Source organism: Dermacentor albipictus, chromosome 1, assembly GCF_038994185.2.
Source record: "Dermacentor albipictus isolate Rhodes 1998 colony chromosome 1, USDA_Dalb.pri_finalv2, whole genome shotgun sequence".
Classification (NCBI taxonomy): Eukaryota; Metazoa; Arthropoda; class Arachnida; order Ixodida; family Ixodidae; genus Dermacentor; species Dermacentor albipictus.
The window spans coordinates 213,550,575-213,570,538 of NC_091821.1; the positions used below are offsets into that span (position 1 = coordinate 213,550,575).

Consider the following 19,964-nt stretch of genomic DNA (forward strand, 5'->3'; position numbering starts at 1 on the left):
TGATGAACTGTGGCCTTAAAGCGCGGATAAAGAAACATGCCTAGGCTGGCCACTTCATCAAATTCGTGCTCCGCACAAAGAGTCTTGATACATTTTGCAACAACGTTAGCAAAGCCTGAGTTGCCTTCAACCTTCAAGGCAATGGGGCATTCCAAAAATAATTGGAATTATAAAGCTTGGTGAAAAAGAAACCGAAACATATCATGCCTCAACGGCCTGAAGCAGATAGACTGAAACAGAGCATACAGATAATGAGCGGATCAGGCGAAGTTCTCAGTTAATAAACATGTTCTTTGGAGAATGCGGAGCAAGTATACAATTGGTTAATTGCTCAATTATTCGCAGTCTATCCGAATATTCGCCGTTTCCATCGTTATTCGGCCGTCCTCGAATATTCGTGAATTTCCGAATATGCATTTCTCGAATCGAATACGCTTCGAATAAGGAAAATATTCGATTCGTATTCGAAATTTCGAATATTCGCACACCCCTACCGAAGAAGGCGCCACGACTCAACACCAAACGTTCTATGGAGTACCGCAAGGCGGAGTGTTGAGCCCGACGCTATTCAACCTAGTGCTCGTTGGCCTAGTCAGATGCTTGCCCAACACAGTTCAAGTATCAATCTATGCCGACGACATCTGCATTTGGGCGTCTGCTGTAACACGACTGCAGGTACGAGCACGGCTACAAAAGGCAGCTACCTTAACATCACTGTACTTGCGAAAACAGAACTTAGAGCTGTCTTCAGAGAAATGCTGCCTTGTTTCTTTCACTCGGAAGGAAATGAAGCGTTATTCTGTAAGTGTCAACGGCCAAGCAGTTGCACATGCACGTAAACACCGCTTTTTAGGGGTAATTATCGACCGCGACCTATCATGGAGCCCGCACGTTTCGTACCTAAAGAAGAGGTTGCTGACAATAATACATCTCCTCAAGTTTCTCGGCGGAAAGTCATGGGGCACATCGGTGCGATCAATGCTGCAGCTTTATAACGCCTTGTTCCTCGGATTCGCAAGATACAGCCTCCCTGTGCTTGGAAACACCTGCAAAACAAACCTGCGTGTACTCCAGGGACTACAAGCTCAAGCCCTAAGGACGTGTCTCGGCCTTCCGAGGTGTGCGTCTACAGCGGCAACGATTGTCATAGCTCGAGATCACCCAATAACAACGTACTTGGTAACCGACGCTCTCAGAGCGCATATTCGCCACGTTGCCCGACTACCTTCTCACCACCTTGCCGCTCTACCCGCTGTAGGGGTTGAAGGACGGGACTTCGGGATGAAAGCCAAACTTGGGAGGGTTTTATTCTACATTATATACAAGGAGGTGAGCGACAAGTAACAGTCGTATAGTCATTACGGGCCGACAGCAACTCGGACGCTGCGGCCCGCGGCAAGAAGTTCGAGAGAGGTGAATCAAGGAATCAGGGCATGTCCCAGAATCCTCAGGTCTCTCTGGAAGGCTTCTTATAAACACTTCGCGCACAGTAAGTCACGTCATGTTTGACCAATGGGAGAGTCCGCTCCGATGACGCCACTTTCAGCCAATGGTAGCCGCCCGTGTCGCGGTGTCACACCTGGCGGCTTTCTGCGGTCTTGCCTCGCAGACTGGCAATGCACTTCTACTAGGCTGGAGAAGGAGGGGGGGCGCTCCTGCTTCATTGCACAAGGGCCCACCTGCACCCGGTGGCTCGGCTTCGCAGCGGTAGCAGATGCCTTCTTCAAAGCCGAAGGGGGACGATTGAGCTCCATTGTACGAGGCCCCCTTCTAATCCCGGCGACGCACGAACTTGTTGGCACGTGAACTTGTTGCCTTAAACTCGTTTGCTCGGCCGCTTCTCTGGAATGCACTTTCCTGCTTCTGCATTCCTCAATTAGCTGTGCTGCCATCCGATGTGGTCTGGGGAACTCGAAGTAATCGCAGGAAACAGCTCCATATCTAACAGCTCGTCCTCGCCCCGGTTGTTCTGAATGGCCGGTGAACTCAATTCGCTGGCCATGAGGAACGCTGAAAGAAGCTGCAGGGTACTGGGGTCGAGCCTCGTTTGACAACCCTCGGGATCCTGGACCCTGGAGAACATACGTCAAACAAACCAAACAACACAGCGCTGCACCACGCGTAAGCGCAGGCTCTTCACCCCTGACTCGCCAGGCTATTACTGAGTCAAAGTCAACCCTGATCTTTTAGTTCCCCCAATTTTGACCAAACAGTTCCAACCACCCTTCCAAACAGCTATCCATTTCTCCTCGATTGCCGACAAGACCAGAGTACTATTGTTGTTGCAAAACAAAAGGGTCGTTGACGATGCAAACAACAAATGAAAACAGCCGAACATAACTTAAGTGGCCTAACTACACGAACAGCATGTTTCCAATCTATCGCAGTGGCGTACTTATCGCACGTATTGGTGCCACTGAACAATCTGGTCAACCTCACAAGTACGTAATCACAAGCGCACTAGCCTTGTGGTCACTAAGCAAAACGCGTACTTGCGTTGTAGGCAAACTCTTTCATTTATGCTTACTCACGTTTCTTCCCTGAAAGTCCTACAGGACACGTGACATAAACGAACAATTAAACTTGCGGGACTTACACACTCCGCAGAACCCTTAAAATAATGCGTCTTTTACTAACTCGTTCCACGCGTACTTATAAGACAAGCCAGAATACGGCTGCCCTCCACACACACTAGCAACCCAGTCATAAATCTGCTTCCTTCCGTCCACACAGGACACGCGCTAATGGAACTAAAAACGCTTCTCCGTGCAAATCATGCACTCACTGAAAATCTACGCGCTTAACCTTGCAAAATTCAAAAACACTTATAAAGAAAGAAGGTTAAATAAAACACGCGCTTTACCATAGGCCTTTCGACGATAACCTTGACCTTCAGGTTACTCACACACACACAAAAAAAGCCTATCTACTTATTAATGAGCATCTCGCGAGACTACATGTTTACACAAACGCGTCTTTCAAATCTCGGAGCTTTTCTAACAAAACACAAACAAAGCTCATACGTTTACATATTGAAAGAAACTAGTCTCAAATCGCGAAATTTTCCGATGCTCAAAATAAAAAACAACACACTTCATTTCTACGGAAGCGCTCCTGGCCTCCCTTTCCAAACGCTTCCGTCTGACTCATACTTTGAGTCGAACCCGCGGTGGGCGTGGTTTGAAAGCTACTCTGGCTGCCGAGAGACAACAAAAGGGCTGATTCACTATCAGCTCCCCCAAGACGTTACGGTCTTCTGCCAATTTGCGCCCTGGCGCCCCGCTTTCCTCACAAACTTGATTGACCGCGTCGCTACTCCCCACCTGGTCTCGTCCTGCCACCTTGCGTTTCTTCGAACTGCACGCTGAGCTATGAAAAGAACTACGGAACGACGAGGAGTTTAACAGCCTCGTGCCCTTTGTCCGCGTCCGTGCAGAACATGCTTCGCGGTCCGCCTTGGACCGGTGGTTTGAACAATTTGGGTGCGTCAACATCGTCAATGACGACCGCACCTTTCTTCTCCTCGCGCCCTGCCCATTTGGGTTTCTCGCCATCATTGGCGGCGCTACATCAATTACCGACTTTCGGTCTTTACCGCGCTTCTTTTTACGGCGCTTTCTCTTTGCACTCGCTTTCATGTCGCCTTCTCGTGCCTCGTGCTGGCCGGTACACATTTCGTCGGCCCGGATCGGTCTCTTACCCGCACAGTCTGAGTGATTTACATTTAAATCTACTCTCACTTTGCCTCGACTGGTGGACAGCCCAACCGACTCTGGCACAATGCAGCAGGCTTTACTCGAGTAAGACAACTCGCACTCTAGCGAACTGCCCTCTACTACATTGCCCAGCTCACGCTGTGCATCGGCACACAGCCCGTCGGTATCGATCGCTGTCTCACGCGCACAGTCCGAATGATTAATAACTGAATCATCCCTCTCTAGGCTACCTAGACTGGCGGAGAGCCGCACCGATCCCTGAACAATGCAGTTGTTCTCTCGTGAGCTACGGAGCTCGCCACCCCGAGAGCTATTCTCAACTGCACCGTCCAGCTCGCACTTCACTTCTGCACGCAGATCTGGCTCTACATGGGTGCTCGCGTCTGTCGCGTCAACAGTACCCTTTTCCTCGCTAGCAACCTCGCTAACCTTACTAGCGACGCACACACGCGGTAACTGTGCCAATTTGTTCGCAGCTGGCCTAGCTGTCTCCACAGTCATCTGTTGGCACAGCACCTCGTCGCTCTCACTCTGGCCTTTAACGGCCTCTATTGCCACTAAGGCATCGTTAGCAGCTAGCCTTTTCCCTTCGCTTATGAATCGGCAGCCAATCTCACAGGCACTACTCTTCTCGTCGGCTTCTGGCGAAAGTCCGCTAGGCACTTCCTCATTCTTTCGCTCTGTACTACCTACAGAATTCTCAGACAGCCGTTCTCTCTGTGCCAATAACTGATCACAATACTGTATCTCTTTGATCAGTGCTGCCTTCTCTCTCTCATACTTTTGCTCACGCTCAAGCTTACGTTGATTCTCACGATCGTGAAGCTCACACCTAAGAGTAAGTTCTTGAAGCTCATGCTTCCGTTCATTCTCGCGTTCTTCACGCTTATGCTTACTCCTAAGCTCACGACGCTCTCGCAAACGTACACGACGCTCACGCTGCCGAGGCTCCTGTATCACCTCCCAAGCAAGCCTAATGCTTTCATCATCATTGCCACTATCATTAATCGCCTTTATGATAGCTGGCGCTTCCATCCGTTCGTCCGCCTCAACTCCCAAATCGTCGCACACCAACAACAAGTCTAACCTCGTCAACCTTCTAAGATCCATGGCAGCTGCCCCGACAGGTGGTTAAAACTGTTTTCCTTAATTAATTTGTGCAAATACACAGTGCATCAAACTCCCGATTCCCAGAACTATCAAAATTGAACACACAACCTTTGAGTCTGGCGAATCATAAGGAAAAAAACCACGCGCTCACTTACGGTTGCAGCACCCTGCCATCCGGTTCATTTGTCCGCTGTTCCCGGCTCCTCCGGACTCCCTGGGTCGAAGGCTCGCTCCTTCTTCGCTGCTCCCAGTTTCTTCGGACCTCTTTCGACGAAGGCTGTCTCTTCTTCGCTCTTCCCGGTTCCTTAGGATCTCTCTTGACGAAGGTTCATCCGTAGCGCTGCCACCAGCTGATGCATTCGGAGGCGATCCTACCGCTGCCAACCAGATGTAGGGGTTGAAGGACGGGACTTCGGGATGAAAGCCAAACTTGGGAGGGTTTTATTCTACATTATATACAAGGAGGTGAGCGACAAGTAACAGTCGTATAGTCATTACGGGCCGACAGCAACTCGGACGCTGCGGCCCGCGGCAAGAAGTTCGAGAGAGGTGAATCAGGGAATCAGGGCATGTCCCAGAATCCTCAGGTCTCTCTGGAAGGCTTCTTATAAACACTTCGCGCACAGTAAGTCACGTCATGTTTGACCAATGGGAGAGTCCGCTCCGATGACGCCACTTTCAGCCAATGGTAGCCGCCCGTGTCGCGGTGTCACACCTGGCGGCTTTCTGCGGTCTTGCCTCGCAGACTGGCAATGCACTTCTACTAGGCTGGAGAAGGAGGGGGGGCGCTCCTGCTTCATTGCACAAGGGCCCATCTGCACCCGGTGGCTCGGCTTCGCAGCGGTAGCAGATGCCTTCTTCAAAGCCGAAGGGGGACGATTGAGCTCCATTGTACGAGGCCCCCTTCTAATCCCGGCGACGCACGAACTTGTTGGCACGTGAACTTGTTGCCTTAAACTCGTTTGCTCGGCCGCTTCTCTGGAATGCACTTTCCTGCTTCTGCATTCCTCAATTAGCTGTGCTGCCATCCGATGTGGTCTGGGGAACTCGAAGTAATCGCAGGAAACAGCTCCATATCTAACACCGCAGAAAGGCCACACGCAGCTATCAGTCGTATGATTGTTGCCAATCGCACCTCATTGCCAATGAACTACACGCCTGCAGCAAGACCATCCACACCTTTATGGTGCCTGCACAGACCTGAAGTACGCCTCACCATCCCAGGAATCACTAAAAAGGCTAACATGCCGTCGTTTGCCCTGAAGCAGGCCACATTACAACTTATACATGAGGTGCACAGCGGCCGCGTACACGTTTACATCGATGGCTCAGTCACATCTGCAAGTTCAGCTACTGCTGTGGTGATACCAACAAGATCCATCGAAATACAGCTAAAAACGTCGCATGTATCATCAACGACAGCTGCTGAACTGGTAGCCTTGCGTGCGGCTCTCCATTTCATTCAGGAGGAACCACCGCATGCATGGTCAGTCTTCTGTGATTCCAAGGCAGCCCTACAGAGTGTACTCTCAGCACTGCGCCATGGATCACATGAACAGCTCGTCGCAGAGATCAGAGAAGTACACCATCGCATAGTTGACGAAGGACACGATATCATATATCAGTGGTTGCCTAGTCACTGTGGCATACACGGCAATGATCGAGCAGACGCAGCTGCCCGATCTGCCCATGACGGCGTCAGGTGCGTTGCCATTCCTCTTTCGAGAGCCGACGCAGCGAAAAAACTTGCCGTACTGGCAAACGACCTGACATTAGCTCAGTGGAATTCATCCGATTTCAGAAGTGCACGACTTCATACCTTGGACCCTACTTTACAACTCCGTATTCCGCCCGAACTTCCACGACGCGACTGTACCCTTCTAGTTCGTCTATGGCTTGGAGTAGCATTTTCAAATGCGTACTCCTTTCTTATCGGAATGTCCGACAACCCACTTTGTGACTTCTGCGGGTGCAATGAAACAATCGCGCACCTTCTTTGTGAGTGCTCTCGTTTCAACCCGCAAAGAGCAGCCCTCTCAGCCACCCTAGACAAACTGGACAAGCGCCCACTGTCAGAAAACAAGATCCTTGGACACTGGCCTACGCGAACATCAGCGCGATCGGCTATGAAGGCACTGCTGCGGTATTTAAAAGACACTGGACTTTCTGACAGATTGTGACTTCAGTGTGTGACTCAGGATTGTACGGTGCACTGCATCACAGTAGGAACGCCTTTGCGGGCTGCGTGACAGTGCCCACAGAAACAGTTTGTGTGTACGTGCGTGTGTGTGTAGTTTCTTTTTTTTTAATCCTTCTCCCTCTCACCTATCGCTTCCCCTTTCCCCTCCCCCAGTACAGGGTAGCCAACCGGAGATAATCTCTGGTTAACCTCCCTGTCTTTCCTTTGCCTTTCTCTCTCTCTCTCTTCAGACACAGATGCACAGCTTAATGGCGACCCGGACCCGTCGCGGTCGTACAGTGCCTATGGCGTTCCGCTGCTGAGCCCGAGGTCACGTGTTCTGTCCCCCGACGCAGCGGCCACACATCGTAAAACGCTCGTGCACTTGCTTTGATTTAAAGAGAGATAAAAAAAGGAGGAGAGGCAGGGAGGTCAGCAAGACGCAGGTCCGCTTTGCTACTCTGCACTGGGGAATGGGCAAAACGAAAACACAGCAGAGAAAGAGGGGGAGGGAGAGAAAGCGCTAGTTGCACGCACGCGTGAAGGTGCGCACCAAGTCTATAAACAGTCGCAGGTATCTGTCGACTTGAGGTACTTCAGAAGTGCTCGCGTTACTGTATGCACTACTGACGCGCACGGCCATGGTACAAGGATCTTCGCTTCCGTAAACGCTCTCGAGTCGAACCGGTTTAATGCTGTCCTCAGAGCTGCACGCTAAACGTCGTAGCAGCAACAAAGTCCCAAAAGGTGTTCAATAGTCTTTTCGCTTTCGCAAGAATCGCACATAGGCGCACATAAAATCCAGTGTATGCAGACGACAGTTCGAGTGGTTAGGAGAAAATCATTAAGTGTGCGGCATAGTACGAGCCCGGAAACAAAGTTTTCTTGTAGGGGTCTGTTCTGGATAGGGGTATCGGTACCATCTGCGTTCCCCCATTGGCGGATCGGGCAGCCATAGTCGGCAAACTAAACACTAGCAATGCTTTAGGTACACGTTAAATAATTCTAGGTGGTCAAAATTATTCCAGGGCTATCCACTACAGCGTCTCTCATAGCCCCAGTCTTTCTTGGGAATGTTATGCCCCATGAACCAATAAATAAATTCTGGCATGTCTGGGCCGAGAAGCGCCAGAACCTCTTATGCAATGCGCCAGGCTGCAAACTTGGCCTGGCTGGACTTATCGGGCTATAGAACATTGAAACAGGTGCGCGTTTTTGATCGTTCAAGATCTGGTGTTTGCGTCGAATCCATACTGAATCGTGTCTGCTGTTTTATTTTTTTTCACTCTGAAAGCAGCCATAGAATTTCTTCGCCACCGCTGGTTACGATATGGCTACCGAGAGTGTTCATGCATGCCGTAGCGAAATGAATGCTCTGGATACGAGATGATCACTCGGGATGTTGAGATTATATATGGCGGAATGATGCAGTGCGCGCAAACGTTGTGCAAAGTACTGTACACATCTATTTTGCCCCGGTTTGAATTTTCTTTGAATGGTGATTCCTCCTGCATTGATTCCATCTTCGGCAGCAATTATTTATGGCGAGCAAGGGTAGAGATAGGCAAGCACGAGGTATAACTGCTTTAGCACTGCGTCGACCGCCCTCATGTTTGTTTCACTGCACGCGCACATGTGCTTGTTTGTGTGCATGTTTCTCTGTATGTGTACGTGTGTTTATATAGCGTGCGCGCATGGGAGTATGCGTGCCGGCGTGCTCGCATTCGCTTTGGCTAATAAAGGACCCCTGCAGTTTAGTGAGAGGCAAGTTTCAACGGTTCTGTCACTGATACCGCGTTCTTTGAACATTCCTCCAGTTCGTATCCACGAATATCCCATCGCTCTTCAATCCATTTATCTCTGTGCACTTTGATGCCCATAATTAACACAAATTTATAAAGGCACGAACATTTTTCTCGCCTCTACCCTCGCAGTATTTTTTTTGTATTTTGTTTGTAGACTTCAATTAGACTTGTTTCATCTCCTTACGTAATGGAGACCATTTGTACACAAAGTGCTGTCCTCTCTTTCTCTCTACCGTTCCATTTCTCTTCTTAATTTGAGCTGCTGATTTTGCAGTAGAATTTCACCTTTTCGCTCTTCCTTCTTGCAGGAGACATCGCGCCGACTGTCCAGTGCCGATGAAGACGCGGACTCTTCGGAGGACGAAACCGAAGACATCGTAAGTGAGTGCACGACCTCCGAAGATTCGGGTGGCCATGGCGATTCGCATGTTTCCTCAGCCAGACCGGGCGCGGAAGTACATGCGTCGGATTCGGCGGCAGCCGGCGACACCAAAGTGTTGAGCAGAACTCCCAGCTGCCGCTGCCCTCGATCGGAGGCGCCGTTTTCCGCGCGGCGGCTAGTTCAGTCCGCTGGTTTGGCGAACGACGAAGTCCCATGTATCTGCTGCAGCGTCGAGGACACGGACTCGCTGGGCGAGCTTCAGGTCCAGCAGACGGCTTCGTACGGCATCAACTCAGTGTCCGTTCAGAGCAGGCTCGAATCTTCGGTGATGACGAGCATATCTACGGGGCCTGTCACGAGGACTGTCCACGTCACAACGACGGTTTCGAGCGTGTCGCCCGTTGAGACGTTGCGCGGCGGTTTCTCGAGAAGGTGCATCAATTCATTAACAACCGTGTGTGTTCCCCGTCTGGTCGACCGCTTCAACTGGCAGCCAGGCCGCGTCCACCACGGTATCGTTCGCCAGCCGAGCATTCGACGAAGAAGCGGCTCGTCTGTGGCTAAAAGTCATTTGGCGTCGCATTGCCTCTCGCACAACAGCAGCAACAGGGCAGAGCCTGAATTGGACCTCACGTCTGATGAACGTCGCAATGCCTGTTCGAATGAGTCGCTTCGTGTTTGTAACGAGGCAACCGTCACTGTGAAGGAACTGGCTGCTTCTCTGAAAGACCTCGAAGAAGACACCGACGAACCGATACGCTTCTTCTTCACTGCACCGTCGCCGACGCTGGAGCACCCCTTCGTGGTTGGAGCCGCCCAGGCACTGGTGAAAGAGGGACATTCTGTCGCCGAGGCCCCACCACCGTCTGCTAACTCGACTGAGGACGTTTGGAGGTGCTGCAGCAAACGTGAAGACACCGGAGGGTCGCCTAATAAATGTGACAGCCCCGTACCGAAAGTACCCGAGCGCCCGACAGACCTCCCCTCCAAAAAGGCAAGTGTATACGCTTAGTATTTCGATCGTTTTTCGCACTTCATAAATCGCGTGCGTGCCTCGTGCGTCTTATCAAACAGCACCAGTGCCGTTTGCTCCAATTAAATTATCAATGCTTTTTTATGGAAACACCTGTTATTCTTTGTATTTAGTACACGTGTCACGTGTCATTATTATTCGGGCTAAATACATCGCGACTTGCTCGTGCACGAGATTCATGTTTATTCCGGACTTCCGGAGTTATTATTCCGGAGTTTACGCAGTGGGTGAGCTTTTAAGTGGTTTAGGAATCATAAAATAAACTATAGTATTGCCTCTTCGACATTTACGACAATAGCGTTTTCAGTTACGACAAATAAACAGAAGAAAATGTATGAAAAAAAAATTAAAAAGCATCTAACCAGAATTAACGGTAACTGTTCCGTGAGGTGACACCTAATTGCGGTTTGAAAAGTGGTGGGGAAGGGGAAGGGTCTGGCTAATTTTACAGGTGTGTGTACACAATCCGCCTACCTGTACAAACGGCTCTCATAAATAGATAACGATGTAAAATTGAATTTGAAAAGCAGTAAGACACAGTGCAAGACAGTGTAATCAGTTGAAGGTTCTTATCGTTTATGTATGTGTATGTAGCTGTTGTCTTCTGGATAAATTCCGGAGCTTTTAAGCAAGCAAGCTGGGAAGGAAGGAAAAAGTGGAGAAGCAAAGGCAGGGAGGTCGTAAGCTTAACCGGCTTGCTACCCGACACATGGGAGCGGGATGGGGGGGGGGGGGATGAAAGAATTGGAGGAGAGAGAGATAGAGAGAGAGAGAGAGAGCGCAAGCTATGTGAAGTGTCTAGGTATGTTCTTTCTTGCGCACGTAGAATTAGCATAATTCAGCACTTCAACGCAACGTTAAACTGGATGTTTGGTATTCTTTTTTCCGGTAAACTGTCAAATAGTCATAAATACGTTTCCGCAGCCATAACAAATCACGCTATACGCAAGTTAGCCGTCTAAGTAGTAAGTTGCTGGGTATTTGCAATATGCTCATACTCTGCTAAGAAGTACTCTTCGTTTATATATAGTGGCCGAATATGCTTCAACCGCCCGTTCTAAAGATCAATATAATGAACTAAAGACAGACATGTACCTTTGCACACGTTGAAAGTCGTACGTTATGATCGTAATCGTTGAAGCTGGCACTTCTGCGTTAGATACGATATTAAAACGGTCATGAGCCTTGTCACCGACGAATTGTACCCCAGTACGAAGGCGTCAGCGGCGTCTTCAATTTTCCAATGTTTCACGCTTGCAAGAGCATGTTCAATGGAGCGGCAACGCGCGGTGTGGTAGCTTTGCTTGAGTCCGCATATTCCAGGCCCCGTAGCAGAGCGCTCATTCGTGCGTTAAGTCGTGGGCAAGGAAGGGGCCGCCCGTGTAGCGCTGTTCTTTTCCTGGTGTAAGGGGCCCCGCACTTTTGTCAATTCGTATATATATTTTTTTGTTGTTGTTGCAGTGCGATGGCACTACGTTTGAGATGTTTCACTCGGCTTCCCGGGCAAAGGGGCAGCCTCGGCTCGTTTGTTCGGCCAGCACGGAAAGCAGGGAGGCACCGCACGCCTTGGCGCGCGCTCAAAGTTTGGCAAACAGCCTCACGTGCGGTACCGACATAAACTTTCGCCTTCCATGGCAGCGCGAAGACCGCACGTGTTTGAGGAGTCGCCCCAGGGCCGAGTGCACGCGAGGCTCGAACGCTTCGGCGGCACCCCGTGGCCAGTGACCCGTTCCTCCCCGGCTTCCGCTCTAATCTCTGTGCACACACACACGCGCGCGCCCGCTCACACAGACGCATACACATCCCAAATTGAAGGAGCACCAGCGGCATTCCACCGTACCTGTTTGCCTTTCTTTCCTCGACGCCGTTTCTGCCAGTGGACGATGCTGCTCCGCTAGAAAGCGTTGCTGCGCCAATGAGCTGCGGCGGCGGCGGCGCTCGCCGCTGCTCGCGGGGTCATGTCCGGATCGTGCCCCAGCGTGCGCGCAGGAGGTCGTGCTGTGCACCGTGGCAGTACTTGTCAGCCCGTTTAAATTTAATCTCGGGTCGCCATCTCAGCTCTCTTTAGACTCGGTGTCTTCATCGGCGCCTCGGTTGCTCGTGCTGCCGTCTTTCCTTTTTCTTGCACTGCATTTGCGAACTTGATCGGTCCACCTTCCTCGCCCCAGCCTGCTGTTGCTGCAGCTGCATGGATAGCGGCACAGAGATGCTCGACATATTTTTGGGGGCTGCAAGGACCTTCTCCCATTTCTTTTCCGAAACCTGTTACATTTCGAAATCAGGTATGTAGGCTACCAGAAGCACACCCTCCTGTGGTATCTTGTGTTGTATATTGAAGCATCCGGGGCTGAGCCATAATTCAGGGACGTAACCTTTCTGACTGCTCCGCACGTTTCTTTCGGATAACGCAGGAAGTCTAGCAATATCCTACTTTGTGAAGCAGTATAAGAGCCCACCGATTCTGAACAGGTGGTCGTACTTTTGTACTTCAAGCCTGCCAGACGTTTCATGCCAAATTCTGATGTTTTACGCCACTTTTGTCTGTCTTCCTAAACGCACGTTCTTATGCTTGAATATATCTCTGCGTGTATGTGTTCCACTTTGCTCCTACAAGTGCTCGCCGTCCAATTAGGTAGCCTAGATGTATGTGTGAGAGTGCTAAAAATTTATCTAAGAGGCAAGGAAGCCTATATAGGTGGTGTTGGCTCGGCCTGAAGTATACTCCTTTGTGTATCTGATACAAGCAGGGAGAACCAAAAGATCACGGAATATACGGTTCGGGGCTTCTGATAGCTCTTGCCAAACCGCTGTCGGCGCGTACGTCAATGACCGACGAGTCGTTTGGATCAAGTCGATAGTCGAAAGAATAAACAGCGCGATTTGTGAGGCGCTATGTATAGTCATCGGAGTGGTGCGGAACTGCCGCAACTGTGACGATGTGTGACCAAGAAACCATCGCTGCAGGAGGCGTTTCTTGAAAGTGTACATTGAGCACTGGGGAGAATCCGCTTCCAAAGGAACCATGCAAAGCCGCCATCGTTTCTGCGGAACGCGGTGGCAATGCTCTGCGGAATGCCTTTGCGCCGTCTACTGCAGAGTCTAGCTCGAGATAGCTTGTACTTATGCGCGTGTGTTGCCAGATGGGCAAGCCGACGCTTCTCGCATTTCTCACTGTGCGACGAAGATAGCAGTGTGCGGTGGGTGATATAGATGCTCCCACGTTGATGAGAAGCAGCCTTCGTTTCGCGGTGGGACGACTGGTAAGGCTCCTTTAGCGTTCGGTGTCGTTTATAAGAAGCAGCTACGTACGGCAGTTGCAGCGGGCGTGCCTTGCTGCCTCTCGTTAGCTTGTAATACAAGGCGCCAGGGACACCAGAATCAAAGTTAATCGAACTCGCATCATAAAGGGCCTGCGGCCGACTGCCTTTCAGCGGCGGAATGTTCCCTTTTATAACCTTCTTAAGCTGCGTGCCGGGACTATATACTCTAGAGACCCACTGTCAAGCGAGAGGCGAACGGAAGGAGCAGACAGCCTGTTTTCTGTGTACACACGAGGTACAAGACGCGAGTGCTGGACTCCTGCACGTAGGGCACTGCATGATCAGAAATAAATTCGTGTAAACAAGCTGCACCTCCACTAGAAGGCGCAAATGAAATACGGAGAAAACCGCGTTTTGGACAGGCGTGACGGACTCGTGTGTGCTCCGCACTGAGAATTTTATTCACGGTTAATAGACACTTGGGAGGTTTCCCCTTTCTATTGGGACGCGCCGACAGATATCTGCTTGCCATGCAGAGAAATGTCACGCATACTTCCTTCTCGCTTTGTCACAATGGTCCTATCGTCATTCTTCACCAGTCCTCCAACCTCGTCTGTCAGTGCATCTATACCGTGTGTCCCAGCTAACGTTAGCCAAGCTGTTAAAAGAAAAAAGAAGAAACGATGAAAGATACATTTCTAAAACCTACGCTGTTCGTTCGTCACAGGTCTGCCAACCGTACACCGCACGCCTTATAACCGTACCTTCCACCATGTTCTTTTTTTTTTTTGATAGCTTGGCTACTGTTAGCTGGAACGCTCTGTAAATTCCGCCATTTCTCGTGTGGTACCGTAAAAGGCGCGCTGCAGCAGAGAACGTCCGACACTATTTGAAGATGCTGACTTGTTATTAAAATGGCATTTTATTGATTTGCGACGTCTGTCAGTTTTGAGTTGAACGTTAGCTCTATTCTTTATGCCACTCTACAGCATGAGAGGGAGAGGGAGAGAAATGGGGTGGGAACAGAGTGACGTTATTTCTGACGAATTCGTATTTCTGTTTATAATTGTTCTGCCTAATGCACTATGGTATGAGATATGCGAAAATGACATTATACTACAAGAAATGTCTCGAATGTAAGCCGTGAAAGGGACGTGGCTTTCCCCTTTCTTAATACCTGAGATAGAAAAAGATAAAGAAGACAAGGCAGGCAGGTTGCTTACCCGAAAATTAAACGCATGTGCCTGCATTGTCGTTTTCTTCGGCTTCTGTCGATGTTTAGCGGCAATTTACGAATGTACTGAAGCACTTGCTTGAACGACTAATGGCTACGGAGCCACAGCCTGTTGTCTAACTACTCTAACCTAAATAATGCTGCGACCGCTTTTATGGAACGCAACTTCAGGGGCAATGGTCGCTGGTTCTTAAATAAATCATCGCGATTGTACTATAAAACTATAAACTAAGTCTCACGCTTATTTTATTTTATTTTTCTAAGCCGACCTCATTACACCAAGTGATCCACTTCCCTTTTTAACCACGTCAGCGAGCTATCTAGCCGGAATAGATTGTTTAATTGTTCTTCCATTGTTAAACTTCGCACATCAGTGTAGAATAGTGTTCGCCCTTTGTCTTTAGCGCGAAGAAAATAGATTTTCTTCGTTTCACGCGATGGGAAGCTGCACTGCAGCTTGAGCTCTCGACCAGTTCTCGAGTTCCGCGTCCGAGGTATTGCAACGCTGCTCGAGGAAGCCGAGCCGGGCCGACAAACTTGGCCCGTTTCCAGCGATCGATTGGGAGAGGCTGATCGAAGCTCTCTCGCAGCTTCGCCCCCCATCGCCGTTCTTCTTCTTGTTCACCAATCTGTCTCCCTCGGCCAAGCAAAGATGGCACCTTCCTTCTGTGCGAAGACTGCCGCTGTTTGCCAGTTATCGATTCAGTGTCGCAAGGTCTACGTGCCATTCAGCCGCCGCCAGCAGCGACTCAACTTTTCTTCCTTACATCGAACAACGGCTGAAGCGCGCACACGGTGTGCGCTTCCGCGACGGACGTGTGCGGGCGAAGAAATCGAATGCACGCCTCCCACCGTATTCGCCCTTTTCTCATTCCCTGCTAAAGGAGCGCGCTGCTGGACCCGTAGGGAATACAGGAGCGCCCTGTTGTTTCTCGTCGTACCCGGCACGACGTTTGTTTCCGATCTGCGAAAGCCTACGTGGACCTTCCGCTACGGTGACGTGCGCTAGAGGAAGGATTTGGCTCGTTAAATAACGTGCGCTGCGGCTCTAGCGACTGCTTTTGCGTCGAGCATCACCTGCGCGTCGTAAGAACATACCGAGGTTGCCGCGAAAGTAGCTTACGAAAAGTTGCTCAGTGTATAGAATGAAAAGTGAACGCTTCAGAAAAGAGCACTTCTTGCTCTGAAAAAGTTTTTAGAGGACACCAACATCTTGGGAAAATATTAAGTTTCGGATGATCCGAATACGCTAAATGAGTAACACAAATGTTGTTCGGGGTTCATAACGGGTTTATGTGGTGATCGGAACTTTTACGCAATATGTATTATTGTGTTCTGTACTTGCAGTGTATTACATGTGTTGTGTGTTTTGACTCTTCGAAATATCTGACTTTGTATGTGCGTACGTGTACTGAACTCATGCACAAAACTTTGCGATTAATGTACTGTTGGACTGTATATTTTTTTATTCATCCAGTGTTCTACTGCGTGGCATATTTTATGTCGTTATTCTCCCTCTTTACGCAAGTTTGTTTCCTTTGCCAAGTGACAAGGAGTAGCCGGTGCCACCATGAAGGCGCCAACCTCTCCTAATATTAATTTCAATAAAAAAAAAAGCGAACGGTACTTTGGGATTTGCAATGTAACCGTGTGCAGCATATTTTATGTGCATAGTATGACTGATTTTATTTGATCGAATTAGCACATCAGGCATTTAAAATTAAAGCTATTAGAAGATATAGATACATGAAACCTTCATTTGCTATCTAAAGATACGCTCTTATTGCTCACATTTTCGGTCTTGCTTAAGCTAAAGGTTTGTAGTCTACGTATATGTCACTTTGCTGACCTAATTTCATAAAATTATTAGAAGAAAATTATATGCCCCCTATACCATAGGGTTCCTGGCAACAATAAAGACACCAGAAAATTTGCTTTAAAATGTTGTGTTTAGGTACTAATAATGTATATGTGGCTTCAAGAAGAAGCATTCGTAGAAAGTAATGGCTGTCGGCCATTGGCAGAAGCCTACCTCGAGAATATCGAAAACTTTAATGTTAAAATGCTTGGTGCTGAAATTTGGTGCTGCGGTAGTATTCCACCTCTGCCCCTTATAATCGCCTTGAAATTTCTTGGTAGCGTTAGATCTGCTTACGCTGCGATTAACTCGGTGACATGTCTATCCTCGCACTTTTAAAGGACACCTTCGGGCTGAGCAATTGCCGGCGTGCCTCTGCAAGGCTAGATCCGCCCGTAGCTTGCATCCTCCTCCTCCTCCTCCTCGGCCTTCATGTATACTACATGGTTTTCCTTATATCTTGCATGCGGTGAGCCAGTCTGTATCAGCCTGCATTTGCGTCTCAGTTTTACCAAGGTTCTTTTTTCTGATACAATTGTACTGCGTATTACGGTGCCGGGCAGCCGGGCATGGGCTTATACACTCGTAAGTTAACGTAGCTGCTACGTGATTCTGGAATAACCAGTTACTCTACTATAGAGTAACATGTAATTCTACGTTAGTCACTGGGGTTGCTTCAGAGATAGCACATGGTATCAAGTTCATAGGGCTCGTATTCGCAATACTTATGTTGTAAACGTAAGAGTGTTCGATGTTGTAAGAGATTATCGCACCTCGATGCGATCAACTTAAGGCACAAATACGACCGAACATGTGATCATATAAAAGCAACACATAACGTTCTCTTTTGCATCGAAGGGGTATCAAACCTTACCGGTATCCCTCCTGATAGCCCTTTGGTACGGAGTTACGTCCTTACATTCGCTCGTATCCTGTCTATTACTTGGGTAGTAATTCCCCGCGCGGCATTCTCTGGAGCTTAGTGCGTCAAGATCGATTCGAGTTGCGTTACTCGACTGCGCTTCCTCGGCGTTACCCGAATGAAATCGCTGGCGTAACGTCAGCATCAATATCCCTGGAGCACCGAACAGAGGTAATCGATACGACAGTTGCACTTAAGTTGGTCCCTGTAAGCTAGCTTTTTGGCAACGCGCGCGCTCCGATCTTGGCCATCCAACGATGCGCTGCTTAAGTATATGCACTTCATGAGATTCTCCTGTCGCTTTTGCTCCTTCGTGCGCGTTGATCTCGTTTTGACGCCTTCTCGAGCTCCCGAGTTTCGCGTATGCGTTTCCAATTACATTTCGCAGCCTCAGAGTGAAAATGGGGGCCACTTCCGAGCTTAGCTGAAGCTACGACAAACGGGGAAGCAGGTAGGTAAGGAACTTGTGTATTGACGCGTCTTGATTTTATATTTATTTCTCCCTCTCTTTCTGTTTCTATTAGGCTGTCAAAACTGCCTAGAGGAATGCGAAACTGAGCTGTCGCTTTCTCTGTCGTATTATAGCCTTCTGCACGTGTGTGTACCAAAAATGTTCGCGGAAGAAATGTCGCTTGACGCCTATTGCTGTATAATTACACCTGCACTACATTGGTAACGTATATGTTACTCACTTCGTTGGGTAGAATAGAGTTAACTGGGGTCAAACTGGCTTTGGAAGCACCACGCCTCGAACGACTCCTTTCATCTTTAGAGAAAATGGGAATTTGGATTTGAACAAAATAGACGGAGCAACACTGGCCGTGTTCAAAGCATAAATTTGAAGCACCAGTGTTGGTCGCATGGATTATCGTTAAGGCTGCAACGCATGTGACCAACGCCGTTAGATAACTAGGTAGTTTAGCAACGATCATGAGCGTCGGCGCGAGAGGGGTTGCTCGGCAGGAAAACGCGAAACTAGCCTACAAGCTTCCTAGCGGCCTAAATCCTACCCACGCCTGTGGAGACAAAGTGACCCAAGCATCCATATTCATAAGACTATACTGTTACGTAAGTGCGTTCGCTCCTGTTTTCGAGCGACCGCCAACTTATGAAAGCGATCTGTGATAACGAGATGGTCGCTGCAGCGATCGCTAAACGCAGAGGACATCGCAGAAAAATGGGAAACTGCGCCGACAGAGCTTCTAGCGGTAAACAGAGGCATTCAGAGGCATGCATATAGGTGACCACCGTGCCCGCTTTGTATGAAAGAAAGTAATATGACTTATCTAAAACGTTCGTAGCATGCGTAGGTACGCAGCATCTTTAAAGCGTATCATAAGGAACAAAACAAGCTGCACGGCAGTGAACCATCTTTATTCTCACCGGAAACAAATACAGCTATATCATCACTCCTAATGCACAATGATACGATTACGAATGGAATAGACTTTGTATTTATTTTTATTGGTTCGTTCTAGCTACTCACCGAATTAATTCGCTAGAGTACCAAGAATAATACTCTCAATTTTGTGTTCACAACTGCTTCAGCTGAAATATATATAAGCCGTTCACATTTTCTCTCCGTGGAATGTTTATCTTGTGTACAGCCGTGGAGACAAACGTGCACAGTGGGTGCATATGTTGAACATGCACATTACAAATTACGTGTTCGTCTTCTCGTTTTCTAGTGATCGGATCAACATGGTCGTCCTTGTAATTTACATTTAAAGGACCCCTAACCAGATTTGGGCACTGTCAACAGACAAGTGCGGTGCGCAGATGACGCGGTAACGATCGTTTTTGCAAACTATTACACCGAAGCACACAAATTAGTAGCTGAGCATGCAAACGAAAGCCCGCCATTGTCTCATACGCACCTCTGGTCTAGACAATGGCAGAGAGCCTTTGCTGCGGGAAAGGCAGCTCGCCTCCTCGCACCATCGCTTCACGATATTTAATTTACTACCATGTGTACAATTATAATCCCTTTTAAAACGTTATTACCGTAGAACAAGGGATTAAGGTTTGTATATTCTAAAAGAGCCGCAGTTACGCCCGAAAGTCGTAGAAAGTCGTAGAAAGTCGTAGAAAGTCGTAGAAACGTTTCGTGCTGCCTCTCGCTTCAATGCGCCTCCAAAACTTGTGATTACGTCACCTCCAACACTAGGCACGCGGGAAGGCAGCACACATGAAGGCACCGGCCATCGTTGCTCTCCCAGTCCTTGCACCCACCGCAAACTACCTCCAAGATAGGGCGCACGGACAGCCATGCGCAGCCACGGCTGGACTAGAGAAAGGAACGCCCACTCACCTGCACCCCTCACCTAGACCGCGCTTGATCACCTTACCGCACGCTCAACCCCCCCCCCCCCTCTTGCGTGCGTTGATCACATGATCTTCAACATTGGATGCGTGGGAAGACAGCGCGCATCAAGTCCCCATTTTTCTCGGCTCAGCCTCTAACG

The 19,964-nt window shown here is 49.1% G+C and overlaps 1 protein-coding gene across 6 annotated transcripts in view; it reads left to right on the plus strand.

Annotated features, from left to right (window-relative positions):
• Window positions 1–19,964, plus strand: part of LOC135900084 (puratrophin-1-like) — a 716,878-nt gene that overhangs the window by 262,823 nt on the left and 434,091 nt on the right. For all 6 annotated transcript variants that reach the window (XM_070530832.1, XM_070530837.1, XM_070530833.1 and 3 more), the window contains one exon: window positions 9,119–10,186. In XM_070530832.1, coding sequence (XP_070386933.1) covers window positions 9,119–10,186 — 1,068 coding nt within the window. The remainder of the gene's footprint in view (window positions 1–9,118; window positions 10,187–19,964) is intronic.